General features: G+C 39.5%; 1 protein-coding gene across 1 annotated transcript in view; it reads right to left on the bottom strand.

Annotated features, from left to right (window-relative positions):
- Positions 1-27,365, bottom strand: part of BBS9 (Bardet-Biedl syndrome 9) — a 546,484-nt gene that overhangs the window by 287,572 nt on the left and 231,547 nt on the right. Inside the window, exons 10-15 of the mRNA XM_055119377.1 lie at positions 21,803-21,984; positions 16,201-16,277; positions 12,601-12,651; positions 7,409-7,511; positions 5,595-5,699; positions 4,703-4,717 (exon numbers count right to left, since the gene is read on the bottom strand). Of these exons, the coding sequence (XP_054975352.1) occupies positions 4,703-4,717; positions 5,595-5,699; positions 7,409-7,511; positions 12,601-12,651; positions 16,201-16,277; positions 21,803-21,984 (533 nt within the window). The remainder of the gene's footprint in view (positions 1-4,702; positions 4,718-5,594; positions 5,700-7,408; positions 7,512-12,600; positions 12,652-16,200; positions 16,278-21,802; positions 21,985-27,365) is intronic.

The raw sequence follows: 27,365 nt of genomic DNA, 5'->3' as shown, positions 1-27,365 counted from the left end.
AACACAGGCATGAGAAACATGAAGTCTCTCTTTAATAGTAATATCATATCCTTAAATCAGCGCAGTTGAGTATTACATAAAACATTACATATAGTTACATTCAATTTCTGGACTAAATTTTTTAATTAAGACCTTTAGAGCTCTCGTGTCAAGTTAAGACTACAAGCAAAAATGAGCAAAATAATATGAAATTGATATAATCATTTCTAACCATTTCCCTACCCACTCACCAAGTTTCAACTTTTTAGGGTATTTTTTCTTCTTAAAGATTCAAATTAGATAAACAAATTTTAATAAATGATGTGCATGAGAACAGAATTAGTTCTACCGAAGTTCATTTTAGACTTCATTATTAGACTTCATATTAGACTTCAATATTAAGGAATATTATTGTTATATGAATTAAATCTCTCTTAAATCACCTAACTTTACATATCACCTTTACATGCCATTTTGCAACTCTTACATAATCAGTTGTCAAGTCTTATAAATGTATATGAATGAACCAAAATATGTAACTGAATAAATAAATAACAAGGAAGAGTTTTATTTCAGAAATAAAAGATTTTTAATGATTCCATTAAATTTTTAACTATAATAAAACTAAAAACAAATTAGGCTCTCAACTCATAAATCTAGATAAACAATTCTACAGCTTTGGTTTCCTCTATTGTTGTATCATTCATTTTGAGTGAAATAAGGTGATATACTGTGAAAAATAAAGTACAAAAACCTGTATCATGGTAGACCACTATACAGAAATAGAAAACTTGTAATGTTTTAGTCTATTTGAAGGGTCCAACATGACAATTCCATCATTTCGTTACAGGGGAGCCAGTGAGTATCTTGAATATAACAAAAGCAAAAGCTCTTGAAAGTATGGGGGTATGAGAGCCCAGGGCAAGGTCAGGAGAATTGGCTCTACATTTTGTTTATGTCCACTGAAGTTGTGTGGTTAATTACACATCCACTCTGGGAATACAATTCTCAGTACCACTTACTCGCTAGGACCATGAGAGATCCTCCAGAATGGCAAGCGCATTGACATATGAGGTCAATTAAATACTTTTTCAGAACATGAGGAGTATACTTGCCATTCTCATCAACATAATCTATTATCCATCGAATTTTACATAGCTCACTTTTTGCTCATAACTCAACAGATGTTAATTCACTTCTCTTGGAATCCTAGATGCAAATTATAACTGGTGCCTCTTTTCTAAGTCCCAGATATTATTATTTTCTGACATTCTGTGAGTTGTCAGGGGCATGTGTATTTGTACTTTACAATGATGAGATATTTTGACTCAAATATTATGGCAACATGATCTAAGCTACTGCTCAAACCACAACTATCAATACTGCCACATGAAAATTTACAAAGCATTAAGCTTTTCAACTTCAAGGAAATTTCCCTATATTCTATATATCCCCCCAAATTATTGAAATAGCCCCCACGGAAGAGCCTGGCAAGCTACCGGTGGTGTATTCAATATGTCAAAAACAGTAATAAGTCTCACAATGGAGACGTTACTGGTGCCCGCTCGAGGCAATCGATGAACAACAGGACGACAGTGCTACAAATGCAGTGCTACCACCTAAACGTGTTTCCTCTATAACATATAAATTGCACCCTCAATTGACAGATACAGTCTGGAAATAACAAGGAAATGGAAATCAATTTTCATTTATTTCATTTTTAATGAAAGATGAAAAATGCTTTATTTTCTGTCCATTCTGCATGTGTACAGAGAAGCCATGTTCCCTGTACTTTCAACCGAAGTCTGAATTAACTGCTCAAAGTTCAGCTGTAAATGTCCTTCCATAGTCAGACTGCTAAAGTCGTGACATCTACTCCACTTGGACCAGACACTGGACTGAATTTGCAGTTAAAAACTAATACTGACTTGGTGTCACAGCAAGAGTATTGTATGGGTAGCATGTGGTCGACCTGAGTGTGACCCACAGCATCCCATATAGTGCTCTGAGCACTGTCAGGAGTCAGCCCTGAGCACCACTGGGTGTGACCCCAAAACCAAAACCAAAACCAAACAAACACAAAAACTTAACAGTTATCAACAACAGTAGACTTCTGTTATTAAAAATTATGTTTAAAAAGTATTGTTCAAAATCTTCAAGAATCCAGAATTAAAGAAACTGTTGGTCTATACTTGTTTTGTCAAATGGAAACAAATGTATTTCAAGCATTAGTAAACCCAAGAAAAGAAATACTCTATCAGATCAGCTAATGGCAATATCATACTGAGAGCAGTGGTTGGCCATTGCTAAGATTTGTAGGCCTCCTCCAGAATTTCTTTTCTCTGCAGGAATTATAAACCCGCTACAGAAGACATTTGGAAAACATTACTTTGAAAAATGGTGACACTGATACTTAATAAAATGATTATGGCCATTTTTTAAATGATGGCAGCTTGAAAAGTTTTACCATCGGGTGTGGGGGGGGGTAGTGAAAATATCTCTCAGAAAGTAGTTAAGGGAAGTTTATCTTTGAAAAGAAAAATTACAATGTATTTTATATTGTTTCCCATCAAATTAAACCCAAGCTTTTAAAAATACAGTCTCTGGTGTTTAAAAGTGAGTTTGTCAGTGGCACACTTCAAAACTGATATACTCCTGAGAAAAACTGGAAATTTTAATTTTGCTACCAATTACTTCTCAGGATATGACTGTGTCTACCAGCCTGAAGCCAGAGAAAAGGGGGGTAGTCACATAAGATTATCTGCAAGAAGGAAAGGACAAATTATAGGTAAACATTTTTCAAAGCTGCTCATAGGATATCTTCCAACTTAATTACAAGAATCTAAATGATCTTAACTTTGCCTTATTATTGGTTATTACCATCAACAATATTTTCTTGAGGTAGCTGATAAAATAGTTTCTAAATCTGGTTCATTAAATTTTCAGAAAGAAAATAAAATTTAGTTATTTAAAATACTCAGATATTGCCCGAGCCAGTCATCAGACTATAACAAGTAGAATCACCTGTCCTGCAAATACTTCCTTCCCTTCCTAACTTACTACAGAACAAATGAACAGTTGAAACCACTATGGTGCAATTAATCATAAATTACTTAGCACTTAGAAAATGTTCACAGAAATCCCTCATGACATTTTTCTTGCAGAGATAATCCTAACTGGACTGACCACACCCAAGAGCCCTGTATTACAGTCAAGAGAAAAGCTAACACATACTTTTAAAGAAATGGATGAAGAAAGTGGAAATCCAGGTCAGAGTAGAATAAGTCTACTCTATATTATGTATCTATGTAATGCCTTTACATCTCTCTCCAGGGGCCTGCTAGAGTCATTTCATAGTGAAAACAAGGAACCCCAAAGCAGTAGCAATGTCTGGTAACCAGAATTTCCTTGATCCCTTCCTGTTATGTCTGGCTATGTACTTGCTCCATCTGTAGTCATGTTTTACACTGCCCATGTCATGTAACTTTAATGCAAAAATAATGGAGACTAACTCTTATGGGACAACATAAAACCTCATGTGCTTCTCTTTTTCCACATGTAAAGCAGGACTGCTTATCTGTAATATAGCCTGTACAGATCAGGCCATAAAATGGAACAGCCTTTGAAATTTGAAGACCTGGGTGAAAGTAAGGTCTAAGTGGCACCATATTTGTTTTTTGCCTACTAGGTGATGCTGAATATTTCAGTGCTACTCCCTAAAGCTTAATTATAAATGTCTCATAAGATGTTATCAAAATGTTATCAAAAAATCTACTTTATATTAAGATGTTTAAATGGCCATTCCTGCGTGGGGAGGTGGGTTACGGCTTAGGCTGAATTTACACTTTTGAGGGAATACTTTTTTTATAATAACCTTCACTGACTTTCTCTTAACTTACAACACATAATTTAAGTAATATCATTGATTTTTATTAACTGAAATCTTATCAGTTATGTAAGCAATCGTGCAAACTAAAATGTAAATATTCATGATCGATAATGGGCTATTTGTCATAACTATTGTTTGATGATTATTCTTTGTTATTTAGCTAAATGCCTCCATGTATTAAAAAATTGATCATAGAAATGTATTTTCACTTTCTAGCAGCATTTATCATGTTGCCTTTCTCGGACAAAAATAGAATGCAAGTGTAATAAGTTTAAGGCCTGATCACAGATACCGCAAACTTTTCAAAAAAATCATATTACTTCTTTTACTGTCTACAACTTTGTAAATAATGATTTTTGGTGGACAAAATTCCAACACCCTTCAGCAGTGTAAACTACTTTCTCTCCTAAAGACCTCACATTTATGTTCATTGCCACACTTAGTACAAGAGCCAAGATATGAAAGCAAGCCAGATATCCAACTAGAGGTGAATGATCAAGAAGTTACGGTATACAGAAACAGTAGAGTATTATGCAACTCTAAAAATTAACAAAAGCATACAATTTGCATCAATGTTGATAGAACTAGAGGAGCTTCATTCTTATGTACAATTCTGAAATAGCTATTAATGAATGACAAGTCCCTATGAAAGGAAACATCTACCCATTATCTTTTCCAAAGCAAGATCAATACACTGAAACATAACAGAAAAAAAAGGTTTGTTTCTACAGTTAAACAGCAGTCCATATAAGGAATACTTTCATAGTAAAACACCAATTCATTGTCCAAATTTTAATTCTGAAACTCATTTTCTTCTGTTATATTTTTGCTTACCTTCGGGGTTTCGATCTATCCATCAAGTGCAATGAAAACAGGGACCAAGAAAAAGAATAAAACAAATGATCAGTGGTAAAATGCACACTTAATGCACATATACTTAAACTTAAGTGTCAAAAAGAAACCCTAGGGGTTGAATGGAGCACAAGCTTTACATGTGATTGGCCCTAATTCAATCCCCAGCCCCACACAGCCCTGACAGACACTTTGAGGGGGACTTCTGTTGGTCCACAACTGGGTCCCTGAAACATCACATCAGTGGGAACAAGCCCTGAGCTATCACAATCTGTCCAAGAATACCCCTAAGTGTACAATGTTCCAACTCTCACCCTCTACGAGACTGCCCCCTCCACCATCATCCCCAACTCTGCACCCCCACTACCCCCCTCCACACTGTGATAAGCTCAGTTCTGTACATCAACTCTAATTTTCCGTTGCCTGTGGACTTTTTTTTTAAAGTAATAATTCATCTTTTCATTCTATAAATCAACTGACTGTTAAAATCCACCACTGAGGCATGTCGGGAGTGGAGGGGGGGGGACCTAAAACTGGGTCCAAGTAAATTGAAACTTAAAATATATGAATCTCAACTGGACAAAAGATAATTTTCTTAATCTACAAAATTTGTCAAAAATATAGACCAAATTTTGGTAGATGTGCTCTTAAAATATTAAATTTGTTATTAATTGAAAAGATGGAATCAAATATGTGAGAATCATCTAAATACAACTAATTTCTCATAAGAAGCTGAACAGAAAAACAATTTTATCACTAAAAACACTTTTAATTTAATAATATTTGTCAATGTATCCCCCATCTTAAACAATTAATCTTAACAACTTCACAGGGGTCATTAGGTCTATAAATCTGTGATCAAGTGCACATATACCTGTTGGTCTGGAATAAGAAACAACCGCATTTCCTTCCAACTCAGATGGCATATAATTTCCTTTCAGGTACACAGAAAAGACTGCTGTTTTAGACATCTCTGGTGCTATAACCAATAATAAAAGTAATGTGTTATATTTTTATTCAATTATTTTTAGCAAATGTCAAGATTAATTATACAATGCCTGCTAGCTGCTAACTATATACTGGACATGGATTGACTCACTTAATTTTCTAACATCCATATGAGGTGGCTGAAAAATATGGTTGTAGAGAAATTAACTTACCCACAGCCACATGGTCAATAGGAGGGGGTCGCTGACTACAGAACAAAAATTCCCAAAACTTTGCAGAAATACTATTTCCCTTGATTTAGAGGAACAGAGTAAAAGTACACCAAGTGGGTAAGAAAATGAGCAGGGAGGTAAGAGTCATTAATGACTGGAGAGGAGAGGGAGAGGGTCGTTTGGATATGAACATAACAACAAAAGCAGCAGTTAGCCATATTGTGCAGCCTCCTATATTCGTGTATTTCATCCCCACCATAGAGGGTTTTAACTGGTACAGTAATTGTTAAGAACATCCTTTACAAGGGGCCAGAGCGATAGCACAGCGGGTAGGGTGTTTGCCTTGCACGCGGCCGACCCGGGTTCAATCCCCGGCATCCCATATGGTCCCCCAAGCACTGCCAGGAGCAATTCCTGAGTGCAAAGCCAGGAGTAACCCCTGAGCATCGCTGGGTGTGACCCAAAAAAAAAAGCAAAAAAAAAAAAAAAACATCCTTTACAAGACAAAATGGAAATAGAGGAAAAAAATTGGAAATAAAGTAGTTAGATAACACCTACAAGGTTACTTCAACTGTTCATTTTCATGCATTCAGTGATTATTTATTAAATTTGCACATTGCCAAGCACTCAGTCAAGTGTTGGTTATACAATGGAGAGAGAGAGCGAGAGAGAGAGAGAGAGAGAGAGAGAGCGAGAGAGAGAGAGAGAGAGAGAGAGAGAGAGAGAGAGAGAGGGAGGGAGGGAGGGAGGGAGGGAGAGGGAAAGAGAAAGGGAGAGGGAGAGGGAGGGAGGGAGAGGGAGGGAGACTGGTATTCTTGTGTTCATAAACAAGAATAAGGACCTCAACAGGGCAGTTGTAGTAAACAAACAAAGACATGAAAGATCAGCACAACCAACGACAACATGAAGCTAAGTCGTAGGAGATGAGGGATTCTAGACGAAGAAGTCTTAGTAAGAGTTGCCTTTCAGATATAGTCAAATTGTAGACACAATCTATTATAGATATCTCATATAGATTTGGTTTCTAATCAAACTTCAAAACTGGCCCCCACAAGACGGTTATCATTAGCCTGTTTTGCAGATTTAAAAAATAAAACCATGAGGCTTCAAAATAATGACTGAAGTACCCTGTCCAAGGTTACATATCAAATTAGTGCCAGAGCCAAGATTCAAATTCAGGCCAGACTCCAAAGCCAATATTCTTTCCTCAGACATTACTGACTCAATAAATAGGTCACTAGAGAAACACCAATAAAGAACACCTCCCAAATTATAGTATTTAAGTACAATTATAGGTCCAACTAGTTAAAGAACACACTTGGCAATCTGTAATTACTCCAACTCAAAAGCCATTCCCTGAATGTCCTTCCTTTACAGTGGGAGGGAAACTTAAGAAAAACACCACCATCATCGATTTCAATAAAATACCTGTCTCACTACTCAGACAAGAAATATAGCCATGAACTAAACACAATAAAAAATATTTTAAAATAACTTCGTACTGTGGTAGACAAAACAAAATACCTACCGGTAAGTTCAAAGGTGAACTGATCACAAGTTAATACCAATGGTGAATGCACATACACTGACAATTTGACTTTTTGCAATGCCACTCGATTCTGCAGTGTGATCTAAGGAAACAGAAATTGTTATCAACAAATGTATATTATTCTAATTTACAGGATATCACAACTACTTTAATATTCATTTGCAAATAATTAGGAAACACCATCTGAGAAAAAAATGAGCAGTCACACACCACATATAACACAATGGTTCGTTAAAACATTCTACCCAGTAGAAAATGGGCAGAGGAGGAGAACAAACTTCTCAAAAATAAAGATAACTCAATGGACAACAAGCAATGGAAAAAATTCCCGATATCTTTAATCACTATATAAAACAAATTAAAACCACATTGTGATACCACTACACATACACTAAAATGCTAGAGTCAAAAGGAAAGACAAAAGTGGGTGTCAGTACAGGGGGGTAAAGAACTTGTCTTTTTTGTGGCCAAGCCACCAACAGGAGTGACCCCTGAGCACAGAGGCAGGAACAGCCCTGAGCACTGCCAGGTATAACCCAGACCTCCTTTCTCCCCAAAGAGAATGGGTGTTTTCAAGAATGTGACACTCACAAATTGCTGACAGAAATGTACTTAATGTTTTTTTTAATTAAATATAAATTCATTATACAGAGAACTTCACAACTCCATGTCTAGAGAAATAAAACATATGTCTACACAAACACCTGCACACAAATGCTCGTAACAGCACTGCTCATAACGCCCAATGCAGAGAGAATACTCATATCTATCAGTCAATGTTTCCATAAACGGTGCTAGAGCCAAAAGATGAAATAGGACTCAGTGAAAAAAATGATTGCTCACATGCTAAAACATCCACGAACCTTGAAAACATTATTCTAAGTGAAAGAATCCAGTAACATATATAGAGAGACATAGATACAGATACATATATACATACATATATGAGGTATGACAAATTTATAGGACATCTCCAGAATAAACAAACATATAGAGAAAGGAAACAGTTTAATAGCAATTTATGGATGTAAGTCAGGAGCTGAGGCAAGAAGGAAAGGGACCGAGAGATAATTTATGAAGAGTAAGGTGAGGGAAAGGGGTGGTCTGAAATTAAATTGCAGTGATGTTCATACAGCTCTTAAAATACACTAAAAATAACTGAATTGAACATTTTACTGAATTGTAATGAACATGAATTCTACCTCAATAAATCTATTTAAAATATTCTGTCAAAATGTTCTATCAAAAAGTAAAGATCTGATCACTTACCACCAGTTGGCAAATAATTACTGCTAAAAGATTATCCATATTTCTTTCCATATAAAGACGTCATATGGTAAATTTTTTATCTTATCTAGTTTCACATCATTGTATTGCTATATTTTGTAAAGCTCTAAGGATTTCCTGACCTGGCAGATATTTATAATCGATAAATATCAAAGCATTACATTCCTTCCATGGCTTAACACAGAAATATATGACATCCACTCGCCACTGTTGGACACGGGTTGTTATTATAGTTTGGCTATTGTAAGTAACATTGCAATGAACACAGGGATGCATATGAGAGAGAGAGAAGGACAGACACTGAACGATCTCAACAGCTATAACCCAGGATGGGATGAGGAAGAGTCAGGCCAGAAGTGACCCCAGGACAGTGGTGAGGGCTCTTGGGCATGTTGGTTGTGGTAGAGGATGTTACCATAGGTACGATACCATACACGTAAACACAAACACTCCCATAACTGTGCTACCATGTTACCTCAATGACAATATATCCATGAAATGACATAACTAATTCCCGACAATATCAAAGAATGGCAGTACTGACTGCACAGTTCCAGGCTGGCCACCCACACTTCCCACCTGATGCTCCTGCGTTATGGGTCTAGGAAAGGTCCCCCGCTCCAATAGGAACTGAGAGCTGCAAATGCTGAGGGAACAACTGGCCCAGGAAATGGAATGGGTACAGTGAGAAAGCAAGGAAATGACTCTCATTCCCGCTGGGGTGAAATGTCAATAAAAGCCATCAGCTCCAAGGATCTATACTGGACCACAGTGCTAATGGTCCAGTATAGATTTCCACAATTTGGCATTTTTCCCACAATTTCCACAATTTAGCATCAAATAAACCAATTAAAATCGAGCTTTTACTGAGCATGTTCTCTCTTCGAATTTTGACAATAAAGACCCACCCTCCGTGAAAAGTCTCCTTTGGAGGGTTCCTCCACATACCACGTTTAGGAAACTGAGTCAGCACAGTTCCCTGCCCACTGGGGGTGCTGAACAACTGGATTATGAATCTCTGGAGAACACCTAGATGTTGGTATTTCTTATAGCTCCCATACAATTTCATAGACAGAGTCACTAGTGGGAACCATGCTTCGTTCTGGTATCTTCGCAGTGGGACAGTTCATTCTAGTTACCAGACATGAGTCTGAAAAAAAAAAATGTTTCACTATAGCAGCAGCTTTCTGTACTGATGAAATCAGGCTAAATAACTGCTTACATGATCTCTCTTAATCTTTACATTATTGATCTCTCTTAATCTTTACATTATGATATAGGCACCATCTCAACACACTATTTTACAGACGAGAAAGGGTGCCTCAGGGACACTAAGTAACGCAAATTAGGTGGCCCAAATCTTCTAATTACAAGTGGGAGAACCACAATTTAACTTCCTTCTGCCAGAATCCAGAGCCCATGTTCTTAATCAACTGTGGTCAATTCTCAAAATAAGTCTGTGGATGAAAAGGCAGCCTCAGTACATATTTTAAAAATAGAGGTCAAGAGATGCCAAGTAACTACTCAAGACCATAGAATCAAGAGAACTTAAAAACAAGGCACAGGAACATCTCATGAGAGCTCCGTTTTACAACTGAAAAATGAAAAATCCTTAAAGTAGTAATAAGCCACTCATAAGAGAGCAGACATTCTGACTCTGGTTGGACTGGGCAAGAATGGCACAATTTTACATTGTTACAAGAAGAGTTCACATTTGGTTTAGATGCATGATCGTGATAGCCCTCATACACAGATTTACTGAACCCCAACAAAGGGCTAGGCACATCCAAACTGGAATCAAGGAGATGTGTAATGAAAATAACCACAGTAACAAAGAAGACTTGTGTTTGAGCCAAAAAAAAGAGTTAAAGGCTTGGCTAGGTCCAAAACCTCATATTTTAAGAGAAAAATAATTATAGAATATTAAGGGAAAAATATAAAATGTTAATATGAAAATTTTCCATGCTATTTTCTGCTTCTAACAAAATGAAATATGATCCCTAGGAAATATAATACCAACTTTTTATCCTAGATACATAAATATGACTCCAATGAATGGTACGAGCAAGCGCGCTGCACAGCTGCCTGCAGTAAATGGTCACGCATCAAACTCACATACTCAGGGTAGCCACATCTTCATTCACTTGGAACGGATGGAAAAATTTTCTCAATTAACAGGATTTATTATGATGGAAACTTGCATGGTTATATATCTTGGCTGCCGCTATTATAAAGGACTATAAGGAGAGATTTATAGCAGACATTTGTGCAGAAACTGTCAGGTAGAAGCAGGAAGTCATTGTGTCTGCTGTGAGTCCAGCTGATGCTGTATGACCTCCCGTTCTTGGAATGGCCACCGGGATGGGAACTGTAACTTCGTCATTCTCCAACAGTGAACCCTGCTCAGGAAGGGGGGTTTCCAGTAGCGTCGAGCCATAATTTTAAGGTGCAATTCCACATGAAAGACTAAGAACGGCATAGGAGGGAAGGTGTGTGGACTTCACGCAAGAACCAGAAGTTGGAGCGGGGGAGAATAAGCTGGAGCAATTGCATCTGGTTTAGGCACAGGATTTTTTTTTCTCCTGCAATTTATAGTGTGCTCCTGAATTATTATGTGTATGTGTCTGAACAATATCAGTAGGCAGAAATAAAAGAGATTTCCCTACACAAAAGTCTATAGATCATTCCTGGAACTCAGCAGGTTTTTTTTTCCCCTTAAGTGTTTGATTCCTTGCCACTAACACTTTTCCAGACTCAGAGGTATTAATGAGATAGAGCCTTTGATTGGTTTGTGGGGAGAAAGACAGGGAAAGACCACCCTTGTTTTCAGTGGCAGGAATCCAGAAAAATTAGCTTAGGAAACTGTTACAAGATTGGGCTCTCTTCAACTTTTACCAGAGATCCCCACACTTCGGCCACCCGCTGGGTCCAGTACAAGCGAGCACAATTGGTGGAGCTGAGTGCTCTGTCAAGCTCCTCCAAGGACATCAACCCATAATCTATGCAAATAGAAAGCCTTGTCCAAGTTTTGACTAAGTGAATCGCCAAAATCCACAACTTTCCCTGGCTCCAAGGTCTGGGCAGTGATAAATATTTTCAGCTTAATAATGTGCTGACTGATTACCACACTTTAATCTAAATGCCTTAAGAGGATCTACATTTGAGTTCTAGTCCTAATATTCTACAATGACAGGACTAAAACTCTCAACCAAAACCACATCCTTCTTATTGTGTTTGTTCAGGACCATCAATTTGTCAGTACTCTACTTTGTGGCTTCTTCATTTAATATTTCCTTGCTATAAATACATACATTTAAAACTAATGTTATGGCAGACTGATGAGTTGATGAGTAGGAATCCTTTTTAAACACACAGATATAATCAGACAGAAAAATAAATTATCAAAATTTATATAATTCATATATTTATATGTATACATAATGTCAAATCAACTGGTTGATCTTTTATGAGTGGTGATGGCACACTTCACTTAGCATATTTAAAATGTTAATTTTTATCTGTACAAAAAAAAGACACTGGGTCATGCCACACCTTTTCTTCCTTTTGTTCCCCAGTGCTGGGGGAGCAAAACCAGGTCTCATGTATGCAAGGACTGTGCTTTGCAGGTGAGCCACACCTCCAGCCTCTACCAAACATTTTAACAGGGGGAGACATTATTGTTCTTATTACGAACACACTGCTAAAAATACAACTACCAGTTTTATATAAATAAATAGGTAACAATGAAGATTATCTATTCCCTACCCAACACTACAGCAGAACTTTCAGATGGTTATTTCACACCTAATAGATTCCTTAGAAGATCACAGTGAAGTTGTAATGAAGGTGTATCACTGTTTGAATGTCACATGAAAGCACAATACCTTCACTGTGACAGAAGGGACGAGATCAGGTCCTGCGTCAGCATCAGTAGCCTGCGGCAAACACAGAAGGAGAGAAATAATGGGTTCAGCACCACATACCCATAAGTACAAAATACACCCCCCTTGCACCTTGAGAGAGACTGGTGAGAGTCATCGAATATAACAGCAAGGATCAGGAAGCTGTTGAACGACTTCCTCTGCATGGTTATGAGCTAATACTCAAAACTGTACCTCCTCCTCGCCCCAAAATGGAAAAGCCCCACTTCATTGCCACATTTCCTTAAGTGTTGAAACTCATTCTATTTACTCATTCTTTGTATACACAGAAGAGCTTCTGATGTTTCCCAGATAAACATTTTAGGTGCTGGTATCTTCTATTTCCTAAAGGTGTGTTTTATTCTGATTAGTAATATGTATCAAGGACATATACCTTCACAACTCTATAAAGTGAAAACCTAGAGAATAAAATAAAACTGAACACACACACACACACACACACACATACACACACATGATAACGTTGTGTGTAGTCAGTCTGGGTTACTTAGTCTGGGTTTCAGTCTGGGTTACCTAGTCCTATCTCTTAAGGAATTCCAAATGTGAGAATAAGCATTTCCTTGTAATTCATAACTTATTTTTAGACTGGCAAATTGAGAGGGAAAGTCCTCATCCTATAAGAGAATATGGCAAAAGGTTATTTTGTCATATTTTCAAATAATACCTTCAAATAATATTTGAACATATTTTCAAATAATACCCTCATGAGTTCTTGGTATTAGCACTGTATCACTGTCATCCCATAGCTCATCAATTTGCTCAAGTGGGCACCAGTAACATCTCCATTGTGAGACTTGTCGTTACTGTTTTTGGCATATCGAATACGCCACGGGGAGCTTGCCAGGCTCTGCTGTGAGGGCAAGATACTCTCGGTAGCTTGCAGGGCTCTCCTAGAGGTGTGGAGGAACTGAACCTCGTTTGGCTGTAAGCAAGGCAAACGCCCTACTGGCTGTGCTATCACTCCAGCCCCCTTGGTATTATCTGATACTAAAATAATTAAGATGAAAGACTCTATATTGAATGGTATTGATAATAGACTCTCTATTGAACCTATGAAGAAACCCACGGAGCTTTTAAGTTAATCAATTAGACATTTTTACTAAGAAAACTAAGGCATGTCTAAGCAATGGGAGTCACTATGCTGTAATGAGTATCAACATAACTAAACATTGGAAAGTTCATTTTCTATTTGTGGCCATATGGAACCCTGTAAGAACTCTGACCCAATTTCCCAAATAAGAAGAGTCATAATGATGGTCTCTTCTTTATTTTGATATTTCTGGATGATTTTTTATAATAATGATTTAAAACAGATTACTAATTCAGGGTTTTTGCTCTAATTTTACCTAAATGCCAAGGAATATGTTACATTTTGTTGTCTGCAAATATAGAAGAGAAACCAATTATCTCCTGTCCCCTGCTCTTTTCAATCCATGTCTAAACACCAAATTACTACAAGGACAGCAATATTTTAGAACCATAAAATTATAACTAGAGAGAAATAGCTATACAAAGAAACTACATAAATTCTGGAGCTAACAATTTCCAATGGGAAGAATGTGATATTCTTAATAATTTCTTAACAAGGAAAATTAATAAGAGATGAAAATTAAGCTGAAGAGACACCTAGCTAAAATGAAACAGCACTCCACTTACCAATAAGGAGGTATATATTACAAAATAGTGCTATTACATAAGGTCTTTTCCTATAAAGATCAAAAGTGCGAAGGGACAGAGGGAATTCCTCACTCCAAATAGCCTATATTTAAGAGAACCTAGAAGAAATTATGTAAGTTTCCCAAAGGGAAAAAAAGATTCATTTCCAAGGAAAGAAAATGTGTGTACATTTGTCAGCTAACTAAGCAGAAATGTTCCATTCAAACTACACCCTTTCAGGTACAGTGAGAGATGGTGTGTGCTGTGTGCCCAAAGTTTAAAACAGTGCCTCTACTATGTGACTTGGCTGGTGAATGTTTCTTTCATATACAGTTTTATTTTTTTTGGTATACCCAACTTACTATTCTATGGCAATCTTATACCATGATTTGGATGGGCTCAGTTTTTATACTGAGATTAATCTTGAAAACTTATTATAACTAACAATTATATTAAGCTCTAATACCTAAATATTAAAGGCATTTTCTAGGCAAAATTACATAGCATGTATTACAAATACAATAAATCCAGTGAATTTACTCTCTGAAATTGATCAAATTTTGCCACACAGATAAACCACTGACTTTGCCCAAACTGAAGACAGTGGAACAAGTACTGTATGTGCTGTGCAAGTATGTACTGAGAAGTACATACAGAAGACTAAACAAAGATGCTACAGTGATCTGACCAAGGACCGCCCTTCTTTGATCCTTGTCATTTCTCAGTTTTACTCTTTCATTCATAAGCCAATTATATAAACTGAAATGTCATTAAGTGACAGACACTAAGGATATGGCAGTGAATAGCACAGACAGTAATAAATAGTATGTTATAATTATGACAATGATGAAAGGACTAACATATAACTTTAGCAGGATGATGATGGCGAATTATCCTAACAAATCAAGAAATTTCCATTTAATAAGAAATTCGAGACTAATAAAATGAGCTGGCCCTAGTCACACAGCTAAAAACAAGGATAAAAATTCCTGATGCAAGGGCCAGAAAGATAGCAGAGGGGGCCGAGTGCTTGCTGTGCATGCAGCCAACCCGGTTTGACCCCCAGCACCACATATGTGTCACCAGGAGTGGTCCCTGAGTGTAGAGACAAAGTATGGCCATAAGATTATGCTTATGAAAGACCTTGGTTTGATAGTTTGCAATTTTAAGTACATACTGGTGATGGTAGGGCTTAATTTTAAAGTAGGCCATTGATCAGGAACTTTTGTATTAAACAATAAGCATAATCTTATGAAGCCTTCAATACAGTCAGCATGCGGCTGGAGCAATAGTAAAGGTAAGACCTTTACCCTGCACACAACCAGGCTGGATTCGATCCTTGGCACCCTATAAGGTCTCCCAAGCCCACTGGGAGTGGTCACTGAGTGCACAACCAGGAGTAAGCCCTGCCAGGGTTGGCCCAGACCCATGTCCACCCTCTAAAGTCATCATTATCCATCCGGATTAGGATCCACTCAGTACCCCAGCACTCAGACTTGGCCTTGTTTTGTTCTTCAATGCTATGAAGACGGACACCGGCACTGTGGTGCAGAACACTGCATTCCCCACTGCAGGCAGACATTTGCACTCTTGCACACCAAAGTTACATCAGTAAGGTAAAGGCTTAACACAAAACTGCACCATAAGAAAGACAAGAAAGATTCAGGACAGGAGCAAAACCCTGTTCTGGTCTCCCCTCTTCCCACACCCCCCTTCAAAGATAAAGACATTCCTTTCTGCCTCTAGGGCTAGAAGCATTTTTTTTCTAGAAAGGAAGAGAGCCCAAAATTTGTTATTCTTAGAGGTGCAGAATTTAAACTAACTTTGTCCCTGATAAATAAGTGCCCATCACTACGATAAGCTCTTTGAAAACCATGAATCACCTACAGGCACTGAATCACAGTTAGGAGACACCACAGCAGACACTTTCAAGTCATCTTCCCTCTCAGTCATGGGCCAAACACCTGTAATGTTAAAAAAAAAAAAATTAATCATAAAGTCAATAGCACTGTAAGAAATATAAGAATTTTTTGTCAAACAATATATTTGCAGTTTGGAAGTATTGCAGTTTGGAAGCTTGATGAACTTCTTTGCTTCTAGAGTACATAAAGAAAAACTCTCTCTCCCAAGTGTGAGCTGAGAAGTAAGCTACTGACGTGCCAGGGCCAGGAATTTCCCTTCCCTCTCCAATCACGATAGTCTGTTTGAAGTTGGTTATGACTATTAAATTATAAAATGGACAGATCCTGGGATGTAACAATTCTATTACTAAACATTTCAACGTAAGAAAGGAGTTTCCTGCTACTGAGAGAAAGAAGAAAGGGGTATGGTGAGGAAGAGAGAAAAGCAGAGCTAAAAAGAACAGGGAGCAGGGAAACCTGAATCTTTACATTTCTATCAGCAGAAAAATGGTTAACTAAATAATGGTCTATCCATTTTGCACAATAGTCCAGACTTATAAATTACGCACTTTCCACTTGTGTACACAATAGGAAAAAACCTCTAAGATATCCCTATTATTAAGAAAAATCAGAATGCAGTACATATGTGTACAGGTATTAAAACCAATTCTATAAATATGAAAATTACCTTTAAAGAACACACAAAACCCCTTGATAAAGGTTACCTAGAGGTAAATACTAAGATTTGGAGTTGACACTTTCAGTATTTCAACTCTCTTCAACACAAACACATTATTTTTACAAGGCAAAACTCCACAGTGTAAGCAACACTTCAGTTGCGTCGTAAGGTCTGAGCAGGAGGGCTGGTGGGCATGAACGGGGAGCCATCTCTCTCTCTCTGCATATGTACGTGCACATGGGACAGAGGGTCGGCCGCCGGCCCACACCCACTCTCCCCTCTGCCTTCTTCATGGCACAGCCCTCCTTCTGATGCTGTGTTCACCTTCACTGGCAAAATCTCCTCTCCTGGGCCCCAGAGTGAAATCCAATCCTGGTGACCCCAGCCCCCAGCCATCTGCCATTTTAGGCATAAGCAGAGGGTCAATCCTGGCTGACGAAAGATAAAGGCCCATGGCTGAGAGGGAGCGAGGCAAATGCTTCTGCGCAAACAACCACCCCCGTTAGAGGGAGACAGGAAGCCACGTCTCATCCCTGAATTCCCTTCACCCACAAGGCCCGGGACCCTGGGAAACCTCCCCACACTGGTGATGGCTGGCTCAAATTTGGGAAGAACCTGCGGCAACGGTGCCACTGAAATTAGCTGCCTCCCAAATGAGTGCGGCCGCCAACTAGCCACAGACATCTCCACCACGCTCACTCTGTGGAACCGAAACTTCTATGAGGCACTGAACGTCCAAAAAGGCTGCACCGGATCCATCCTTCTGTTCTTCGTTGGAGAGAAGTCTGATTTGTACCCTAGCAGCAAAGTGCTTGGCTGCAACACTCCCCTTCCCCGCGCCTCTGCAGCACTGAGAGGCCCTGAGATGTGTGTGAGCAGACGCTGCTGGGGTGGGGCTTCCAAGAAAGAGCCCGAGGGGCTGACTCAGCTGCAGCTGTGAGGACAGGGTTCCAGAAGCCTCCTGGACCAAGAGACGATTCCTGGTAGAGAAGGAACTGGGGTCCCTGGTGACAGCGGAATTGCCAAACCAGCCCGAACTGTCCATTGCTGGCTTCTTTTTTCATGGGAAACAAACAAAACTTGCTGTTGTTTAAATTGCTCTATTGGGGTGTTCATCACTAAAACTTAGTTTTGTTAGTTTTGTTTTGTTAGTCGTACCAAACACTAAGCAATACCTCTTGCAATAAGGCCACCAAGCCCATGGTGATTTTGTTATCCTAGGCATATTTAAAATGGGGAGCAGAACTATGGTTTTGTTTTGTTTTGTTTGGGGGCCACACCTGATGGTGCCCAGCAATCACTCCTGGCAGAGCAGAGGGGACCAATGAGGGCCAGGAATGGAACCCAGGTTGGCTGCATAAAAGACAAGTATACTATCCGCAGTACTATTGCTCCAGTCCCAGAATTATTTTTAATTCTTGTTTTTCCTTTAATGAAGGCATTGTGACAGAGTTGTTCATGACACCATTTCAAGCATACAAAGCTCCAACACCAATCCCACCACCAGTGTCCCCAGGTTCCCTCACCACCACTGGCCTGCCTCCTTGACAGGCACATTTAACTAGTTTCTTTGGTGGCAACACCAGGCTGTGCTCAGGGCTCACTCCTGGACCTGCCTGTGCTTGGGGAAGCCTAAGGGAGCCGGGGATGGGACCCGAGTTAGCTGTGGACAAGGCCAGTGCCCTACCCACTGCACTATGACTCTGGCCCCAGACAAGCAGACTTTTATTTTTAATTTAATTGCATATATTTCCAGATAATTCTACTTTACATGCTTTTTTTTTAATTGAATCACAGTGATATACAAAGTTGCTCACTACTGGGTTTTATTCATTCCAACACACTTCCCTTCACCCGTGTACATTTCCCACCACCAATGTTCCTAGGTTTACTCCCGACACCCCCACTCCCATCGCCTACCTCTGTGGCCGACACTTTGCCCCCCACCTCGCCCTCCCCTTTCTGGGCACCAAGGTTGTAATGTAGGTTCTGAAGGCTTATCATGTTTATCTCCTCACTTCCTTTTAGCTCTGAGTTCTGTCCACAGTGATCATTTCCAGCTATCATGGTCACAGAGAACTTCTCTGGCCTAGCTGCCCTCCCCCGCTCTCCTGGCCCTTCTTTCTACTGTCCTTGGGTGTTAGTCTCCTACAGTGTTTTTTCACATACCATAAAGAAGTGCGATCATTCTGTGTCTGTCCCTCTCCTTCTCGCTCCATGCACATTTTCAAGCTCGCTTATTGTAGTTTGGATCTCAGGCTTACGATGCTGCTGTCTCTGTGGCTGAGATGCCAACACGGAGCTCACAGCTAGACCACAGCTCCCCTGGATTTCTTTCTTTCCCTGTTCTCATTTCCATACTCTAGGTCCAGGCCAGTCTAGGCTCCCACCCCCGACACTTTGCATTCCCTCATCCTGTTATTCTATGTACCACAGATAAGAGAGATAATCCAGTATTTGCCCTTCCTCTGACTTACTCTGGAATTCCTTCAAGCACCCCTAACTCGATGCTCTCTCTCTTCCTGAGGATACAGCCACATGGAAACATGAGCCTACATCATACCCATTCCTTGGCACCCACCGCAGGGAGTGTGACCCGACACTGTGAGTGTCTACAGACAGAAGGAATTCCACTGCTGGAAACAGGGTTCACACAAGGCGGATTCACACTAACGAGCTGGATATGAAAAGCTTCAAAATCCATGAACCATAATCCATGAACCATACAGAAATTATTACTATAATTTCATGCTTCCATCAAACATTCCTCATATAACTTACACACATAAAATCAGCTTCAAAAACACTTTTATTACAGTAGATAATATACACCAGGTGTACAACAAAATGTACTTTTAAACTGCCTTTAAATATTGCTGCAACTCTTTCTTTTAAGAAACAAGTTTTTTTAAAAGCCTTTAGTACTGACCATAACCCACAGACTGAACATTTTTTAACTTAAACCACTATGCTAAAAGAAGTGGCACTTAAATCAATAATAAGGTCACCAAAAGGTTCGGTTTCATACACTGCTGTGATAAAAATGAGTTAGTGCTTTTCTGTAATTATAGATATTTTAGCAAACAGACATACCACTACTTTATAGGGGCACAGAATACTATATTTCATATCTCAAAAAATATATTTTTAAAGTCTTTTTTGAAGTTTCCCTCTGTTTCTTTTTTAGGAATCAAACTAAGTGAGAGTGGCACATAAGAGGCAGGAGTGTCAAATATTAACTTCAATTTGAGGTTATGCAAATAATGAACTTTGCACCAAAAACTCTGGCCACATCTCTAGCCTAATTAGTAGTTATTTCAAAATACACAGAAGATAAAGGTAGTGACAAGTAAAACAGCCTAACCCTTCTCACCCAAGTCATCATTGTGGGCACCAAAGAATAATTTTTAGCTGTAAGAAATTTTTCCGAGAAATGTTATACACAATTAAGCATTAATCAAAATAGAATGAATACACTGTTTATGGAAAGGGCAAAATCTCCAGGTTCAAAATTTGAAGTGAAAGTCATTAAATTTTGAACAAACACTAGGAACTCCATGCTTTATATAAATGCCACTCTTCCCCAACTACACTTTGAAATGACAGGATGAGCATTAGAATTCCATTAATACCAAAAACACCAGTATTGGAAATAGGAAAGACTGTATGTTACAATGAGACACACCCAGTTTCAACCTTTTTCTATTCGGTATAACCATGCTAACAATGAGTATGTTTTTAGGTATCTGAGGCACTTAACAGACCTAAGGTTCACTGGTCTACTGTCAAAACTTTCTAAGAGAACATATGAAAGCCAAGAACAAAAATTTTCGTTTCGGGCCAGAACAGATCGGGCATTTGCCTTCAATGCGGCTGGCCCAGGTTTGATCCCTAGCATCCCTTATGGTCCCTATGTCCATCATGATTGATCCCTAAGCACAGAGGCAACACGTACGCACTGCTGCTGTGCCCCGAAAAAAAAAAAAAAGACAAATTTAGCTTAGCATTATCTTAAAATATACTATTCAAATTTCCCTGAATCTGTCTTAGTAATAGGATCAAAAATGCCTTAGTCTAGTAAAGTGATTGAACCAGAATTTAGATTGGCTCTGCTGTTTAGGTTGGCATTCGATACTCTGGTTCTTTCATTATCCTTACTTGTTTTAACATTTCTTTTATGTGAAAATAGGACATATTTTTTCTCATTAAAAACATACTCTTACCTGACCCCAAAAAAGGAACTTGAAGTAATGCTTTTCACATGCCCAACTCAAACTACAGGTTTGGTGTTTTGTTTCTCATTTTAACTTATAATAAAGTCATACACATAGGAATCTCAAAGTAAGATAATACTGAGTTATTCAAAATTCAGTACCTGAAAATATCATCAGTACCCTGAGTCCTTAGAAGTCAGCATGCCATGGGCTACACTCCATTTTAACGGCTAATTAACTACAAATATAAATTATATTACTAAGCTGCAAATGACTACATTTTTAGTAACAAAATGGTAACTCATGTACTATTAGGGTTTCTTTCCAAAGAAGAAACTAAATTTCTCAAGGACATCAGAAGCTAATAAATGACCACTTCAAATGAAAATGTTCTGAATTTTCAAAGCCTCAGAAGCACTTATTCCATTTGTAATTTAAAGGGGAAAAAATGATAGATCAGTCTTTGAAACTCATTAACAGAAACACCAGCTTAAATTTGACTTAAGTTTTCAGAAGCTATGAGACGAATTAAGGATAAAGACCTTCTATGCTGAAGAGCAACACTATTTATAATATATAATATTTATTATGCCAGGGGGAGAGAAAATTAACTATTACATACACAATGTTGTGAATAAGGTTAAGCTTCACACTGCATATTAAGATCAAATAATAAAAAGTGCCCAATGAGATACCTTGTGATCTGTTAACATCTTTGATGATTTTCTGAAGTTCTTTCAACTCTACATCAAGCTCATCGTAGTTCAATTCTCTAGCTTCAACCTTGGGAGCTTGGAACAGAGACGGATCTGTCCCCAGATAGGAACACTGCAAGTGGCCATCATCGCTCAGAGTGACTATCACTCCCTTTAAATCACTACAATGAGAGAATTAAAACAAAAAGATATGAAAATTTTCTGAGCATTTAATCATAGCGATCTACATTTTTTATTAATTCAGCTTAAACATACCATTAGGAAAATAACTATATATCTATTGCTAAACTCTTACATCAGAGAGTCATTTCAAAGATTTTGAACATGATTTATGTTTACAGTGACGCACTCTCACTGTAATAATTCATTACAGAGAAAAAACAATTATTTTAATAACTGTCACACTCCCCAGCCACGCCTCCCTGGGTCCCCTGGCTTCCACGCAGCCACCTGCCCCGCATCCCGCGACCCTCGACTTCCCGCCTGGCTCCCTAATATCGGCCCTCTCCCCAGGTAATCAGGCCACTCCCCGGCCATGCCTCCCAGGGTGATACTGGGGGCGTGGCCTGTATCTCAAGGGGCGTGGTCTCAAAGGGGCATGGCGTCCTGCCGGAGCAGGGCCACTAATGCAGCCGCAGTTATTATTTTTTAACTTAGTACAATAGGTATTGTCTTTTTTTTGAAAATTGCTTTAGCCATCTCAATCACTTATGCAAAATAGCTGACTGGCTTACTTTTACTTTAAAAAAACTATCAGTGAATAAGAGAAGCTTAGCAAAACCTTCTTAAAGAGAACTTAGTCTTAAGCCTTCATTAGTGCCCCCACATGAATCAGGAAGAACGCCTGAGTATAAGGAAGAACTCTAGAATAGGAACAAGGCTGCCATCAGCAACAGCACAAACAGAGCTCCGCCTTCCCACAGCAAGAGGGAATAGGAATAAACAAGTACAAAGTTCCAACTCTATACTTCCATAACAACATGAAGAAGCACCGAAAATCCCCTCCACAAAGAGAGAGAGAAGAAAAGATTCCAGAAAACTCAACAGGGGCAACTCACATCTACGACCTCTCAGATAAAGAATCCAGAGAGAAAATCTTGAGGAGAGTCAACATACTCCAAGCAACCATGGAACAGACATCCAATAAATTAAAAGAGGATATGAATGAAGCACTGGAACGGTCTACCAAAAAAACGCAGGAAGAAATGAGAGCAGAAATTTCAAAGCAACAAACGGAAGTCACACAAATAAAGGAATCAGTAGATGAATTAAAAATCTCAGTAGATGCCCTCAACAGTATAATGAATACAGCCGAAGACAGAATCAGCGACCTGGAAGATGAGCTGCAGAAAGCTTACAGACAACAACAAATAATGGCTAAAGACCTCAAAATGGCTATAGAGCGAATCAGAATCCTTGGGGATGACTTCAAGAGGAACAACATAAGAATCATTGGAGTACCAAAACCACAGGGAAGTAATAACCACAATGAAAAAAACACAATCAAAGACATCATTGCTAAGAAATTCCCAGAGCTGGAGAAGGCAGGCATCCAGATCCAAGGAGTCCGAAGAGTACCAGCAAAAAGAGACCCAATAAAAAGACTCCACAGCATATCATAGTCAGAATGACAGATGCTGTGGATAGAGACACAATTCTGCAAGCAGCAGGGACAAAGAAGGAAATCACATACAAAGGAGCACCCCTCAGATTTACAGCAGACCTGTCAGAGGAAACCCTCCGAGCCCGAAGACAATGGTGGGACATAGTGAAAAAACTCAAAAAAATGAACGCCTCACCAAGAATACTTTATCCAGCTAAACTCTCACTCAAACTCGAAGGAACCATACACTATTTCTCAGATAAACAACAGCTCAGGAACTTCATAGACTCAAAACCAAACTTAAAAGAAGAACTAAAGGGGCTACTGTAAGACAAGGAGGAACCTCATAAGAACAACAAACCCCACAGAACGATGACACAAAACCCCATGACAATAATCTCTCTCAATGTCAATGGCCTAAATGCACCTATCAAGAGACACAGAGTGGCAAAATGGATCCGGAAATTAAACCCAACATTCTGCTGCCTACAAGAAACACACCTGAACAAACAGAGTAAACACAGACTCAAAGTCAAAGGATGGAAAACAATCATGCAAGCAAACAACTCCCTTAAAAAAGCTGGAGTGGCAATCTTAGTATCCAACAACATAGATTTCAGGTTGAAAAAGATTAGAAGGGATAGTGAAGGTCATTTTCTATTTATCAAGGGATATGTACAACAGGAGGTAATCACACTCTTAAACGTATACATATGTAATGACGACCAGCTAAATATTTAAAACAACTCCTAACAGACTTTAAAGAGGACATCACTAACAGCACAATAGTAGTCGGAGACTTCAATGCCGCCTTATCACCTCTGGATAGATCGACAAGAACAAAACTCACTAAGGAAACACTGACTCTGAAAGAAGAAATGGAAGAGAGAGGCCTAATAGACCTGTACAGGGCTTTACACCCCAAAAAGAAAGAATACACATTCTTTTCCAATGCACATGGAACATTTTCTAAAATAGACCTTGCACTGGGCCCCAGAACATACCTCAATAGAATTGGAAAAACAGAAATTGTATCAACCATCTTTGAAGACCACGATGCACTGAAGATAGAAGCTAACCACACACAGACACGGAGAACCAAATCAAACACCTGGAAATTAAACAACTCAATGTTGAACAATGAGTGGGTCAGGAAGGAAATCAAGGAAGAAATCAAAAGATACTTAGAAACAAATGAGAATGAAGACACAAGCTACCAAAACATATGGGACGCAGCTAAAGACGTATTAAGGGGAAAATTTATAGTTCTCCAAGCATTCCTCGGGAAGGAAGAAAGGGCCCACATAGATAGCTTGACTTCATGGCTCAAGACCTTAGAAAAGGACCAGAAAAAGGAACCCAAACCAGACCAAAGGAAAGAAATAATAAAAATTAGAGCAGAAATTAACAATATAGAAACCAAAAACACAATCCGAAAGATCAATGAAACAAAGAGCTGGTTCTTTGAGAAAATAAATAAGATCGATAAACCGCTAGCAAGACTCACAAAGAAAGAAAGAGAGAGAACCCTAATAAATCGAATCAGAAATGAAAAGGGGGACATCATAACAGAAACCAGTGAGACTCAAAAGATCATTAGAGACTACTTTGAAGGTCTATATGCCACAAAACAAGAGAACCTAAAAGAAATGGGTGAATTCCTTGATTCCTACAATCTCTCAAGACTGAACAGAGAAGACTTGGAATACCTGAATAGACCCATTAATATTAAGGAAATTGAAACTGTAATCAAAAATCTTCCCAAAAACAAAAGCCCAGGCCCAGATGGATTCACTGCCGAATTCTTCCAAACATTTAAAGAAGACCTGTTGCCAGTTCTCCTCAAGCTTTTCCAGGAAATTGAAAAAACAGGAACTCTCCCAAACAGTTTCTATGAAGCACACATCTCCCTAATACCAAAAGCAAACAAAGACACCACTAAGAAAGAAAATTATAGACCAATATCCCTGATTAATAACTGTCACATTTGGGGATCTAACTAAGCAGCAAACCCTGCTCTAAGGGCTTTTCAAGCAAAGATCATGCAATCCTCCTGCAGCAACCACTTCACAGGTCTTGGGGGACCACACAGGGTGCCAGAGATAGAACCCAAGCAAAGCAAGCACTCTCCCCACTTGTACCACACTCACTCTCCGGCCCCACCTGACATGGCAAATTCTTACTGACCACCTGGACAGCATCTGTGGGGATACCATGGCTCAGGAAATTGGCTGCTGGTTGGCTGAAAACCAAAGTGAGGAACAGGAACAAAGAGGAAAATTCAAGGGAATGGGAAAGAAACCTTTTCTAGGCCTGAGGAGAAAGATGAGTCCAGCCCTTCCCTCCTCCTTTTCTCTATTTCTGGGACTCACTTGTCCTCCCATACCTCACTTCCTTCACACACCAAGCAGGTCTCTCTGTGCTCACTCTTTGACAGACTGTCCCCACTTCTCATCTTCCTCCTCATCCTGAGTGATCTGGGTTTCCTCTCCATACTGCCTTTCCCTGATCCATGCTCTGAGGCCTGCTTACTTCTGCTTTACTCTGGAAACGTGCCATAGGACACCTGGTTTTATCCATGCAGTGACTGTCAATGATGTGCACTTAAAATGTATACCATTGTTGTGTTACTTTAATTTTGAGAGTTAAAATTTTGAAAATTAAAATCCACAGGGTGAAGAGATGGCTCAGGGGTCTGAGACACATGCCAGGCATATGCTAGGCTGAGTCCAACCCTCAGCACCTCCTAGAACCCAGAGCATCACCCAATGGCATCATCCTAGAGCACTGGACAGTCAGTCCTAAGGAGCTGGGCTGGTACCTCATGGAGTAGCTGACAGCTCCTAATTAGGAGCCCTTGATTCCCCAAAGCAGGAATGAGAGGAGCTAGACAGATCACAGGGGGCTGGAGTATGCGCCTGGTATTTGGGAGGCTCTTCACCAACACTTTATCAGTCCCGGAGAATGGCCAGGCAACACAGGGACCAAGAGCACTGTGTCACCTTTCTAAACCTGAGGGTCTGAGTAACACTGAGAGGAACTGAGTCACACTGTCTGACTCGCACTGAGGGACTGAGTTACACTGAGGGTCTGAGTCATACCAAGGGTCTGAGTCGCACTGAGGGTCTGGGTCACACTGAGGATCTGAGTCACACAGAGGATCTGAGTCACACAGAGTGTCTGAGTCACACTGAGGGACAAAGTAACACTGAGGGTCTGAGTCACACCAAGGTATTGAGTCACACCAAAGAACTGAGTCACACTAAGTGTCTGAGTCGCACTGAATGTCTGAGTCACACTGAGGAACTGAGTCACACCGAGGGACTGAGTCACACTGAGGGATTGAGTCACACTAAGGGACTGAGACAAAACGAGAGACTGAGTCACACCGAGGGATTGAATAACACTGAGGATCTGAGTCACACTGAAAGACTGAGTCACACTGAGGGACTGAGTCACACCGAGAGACTGAGTTACATTGAGGGACTGAGTCAAATTGAGGGTCTGAGTCACACTGAGGAAATGAGTCACAATGAGGGATTGAGTAACACCAAGGGACTGAGTCACACTGAGGATCTGAATGACACCGAGGGACTGAGTCATACTGAGGGTATGAGTCACACTGAGTGTCTGAGTCACACTGAGGTACTGAGTCACACCAAGGGACTGAGTCAACTGAGTCAAATGGAGGGACTGCCACACTGAGGGATTGATTCATACTGAGGGACTGAGTCACACCAGGGATTGTCACACTGAGAAACTGAGTCACTCTGAAGGACAGAGTCACACTAAGGATTTGAGTCACACTGAGGGTCTGAGTTACACTGAGGGACTGAGTCACACTGAGTGCCTGAGTCACACCGAGGGACTGAGTGTCACTGAGTATCAGCGTCACATTGAGGGTCTGGGTCACACGGAGCGACTGACTCACACAGAGGA

Source organism: Sorex araneus, chromosome 1 (genome assembly GCF_027595985.1).
Source record: "Sorex araneus isolate mSorAra2 chromosome 1, mSorAra2.pri, whole genome shotgun sequence".
NCBI lineage: Eukaryota > Metazoa > Chordata > Mammalia > Eulipotyphla > Soricidae > Sorex > Sorex araneus.
The sequence above is the reverse complement of the archived record's forward strand: the minus strand, read 5'-3'. Positions and strand labels throughout refer to the sequence as shown.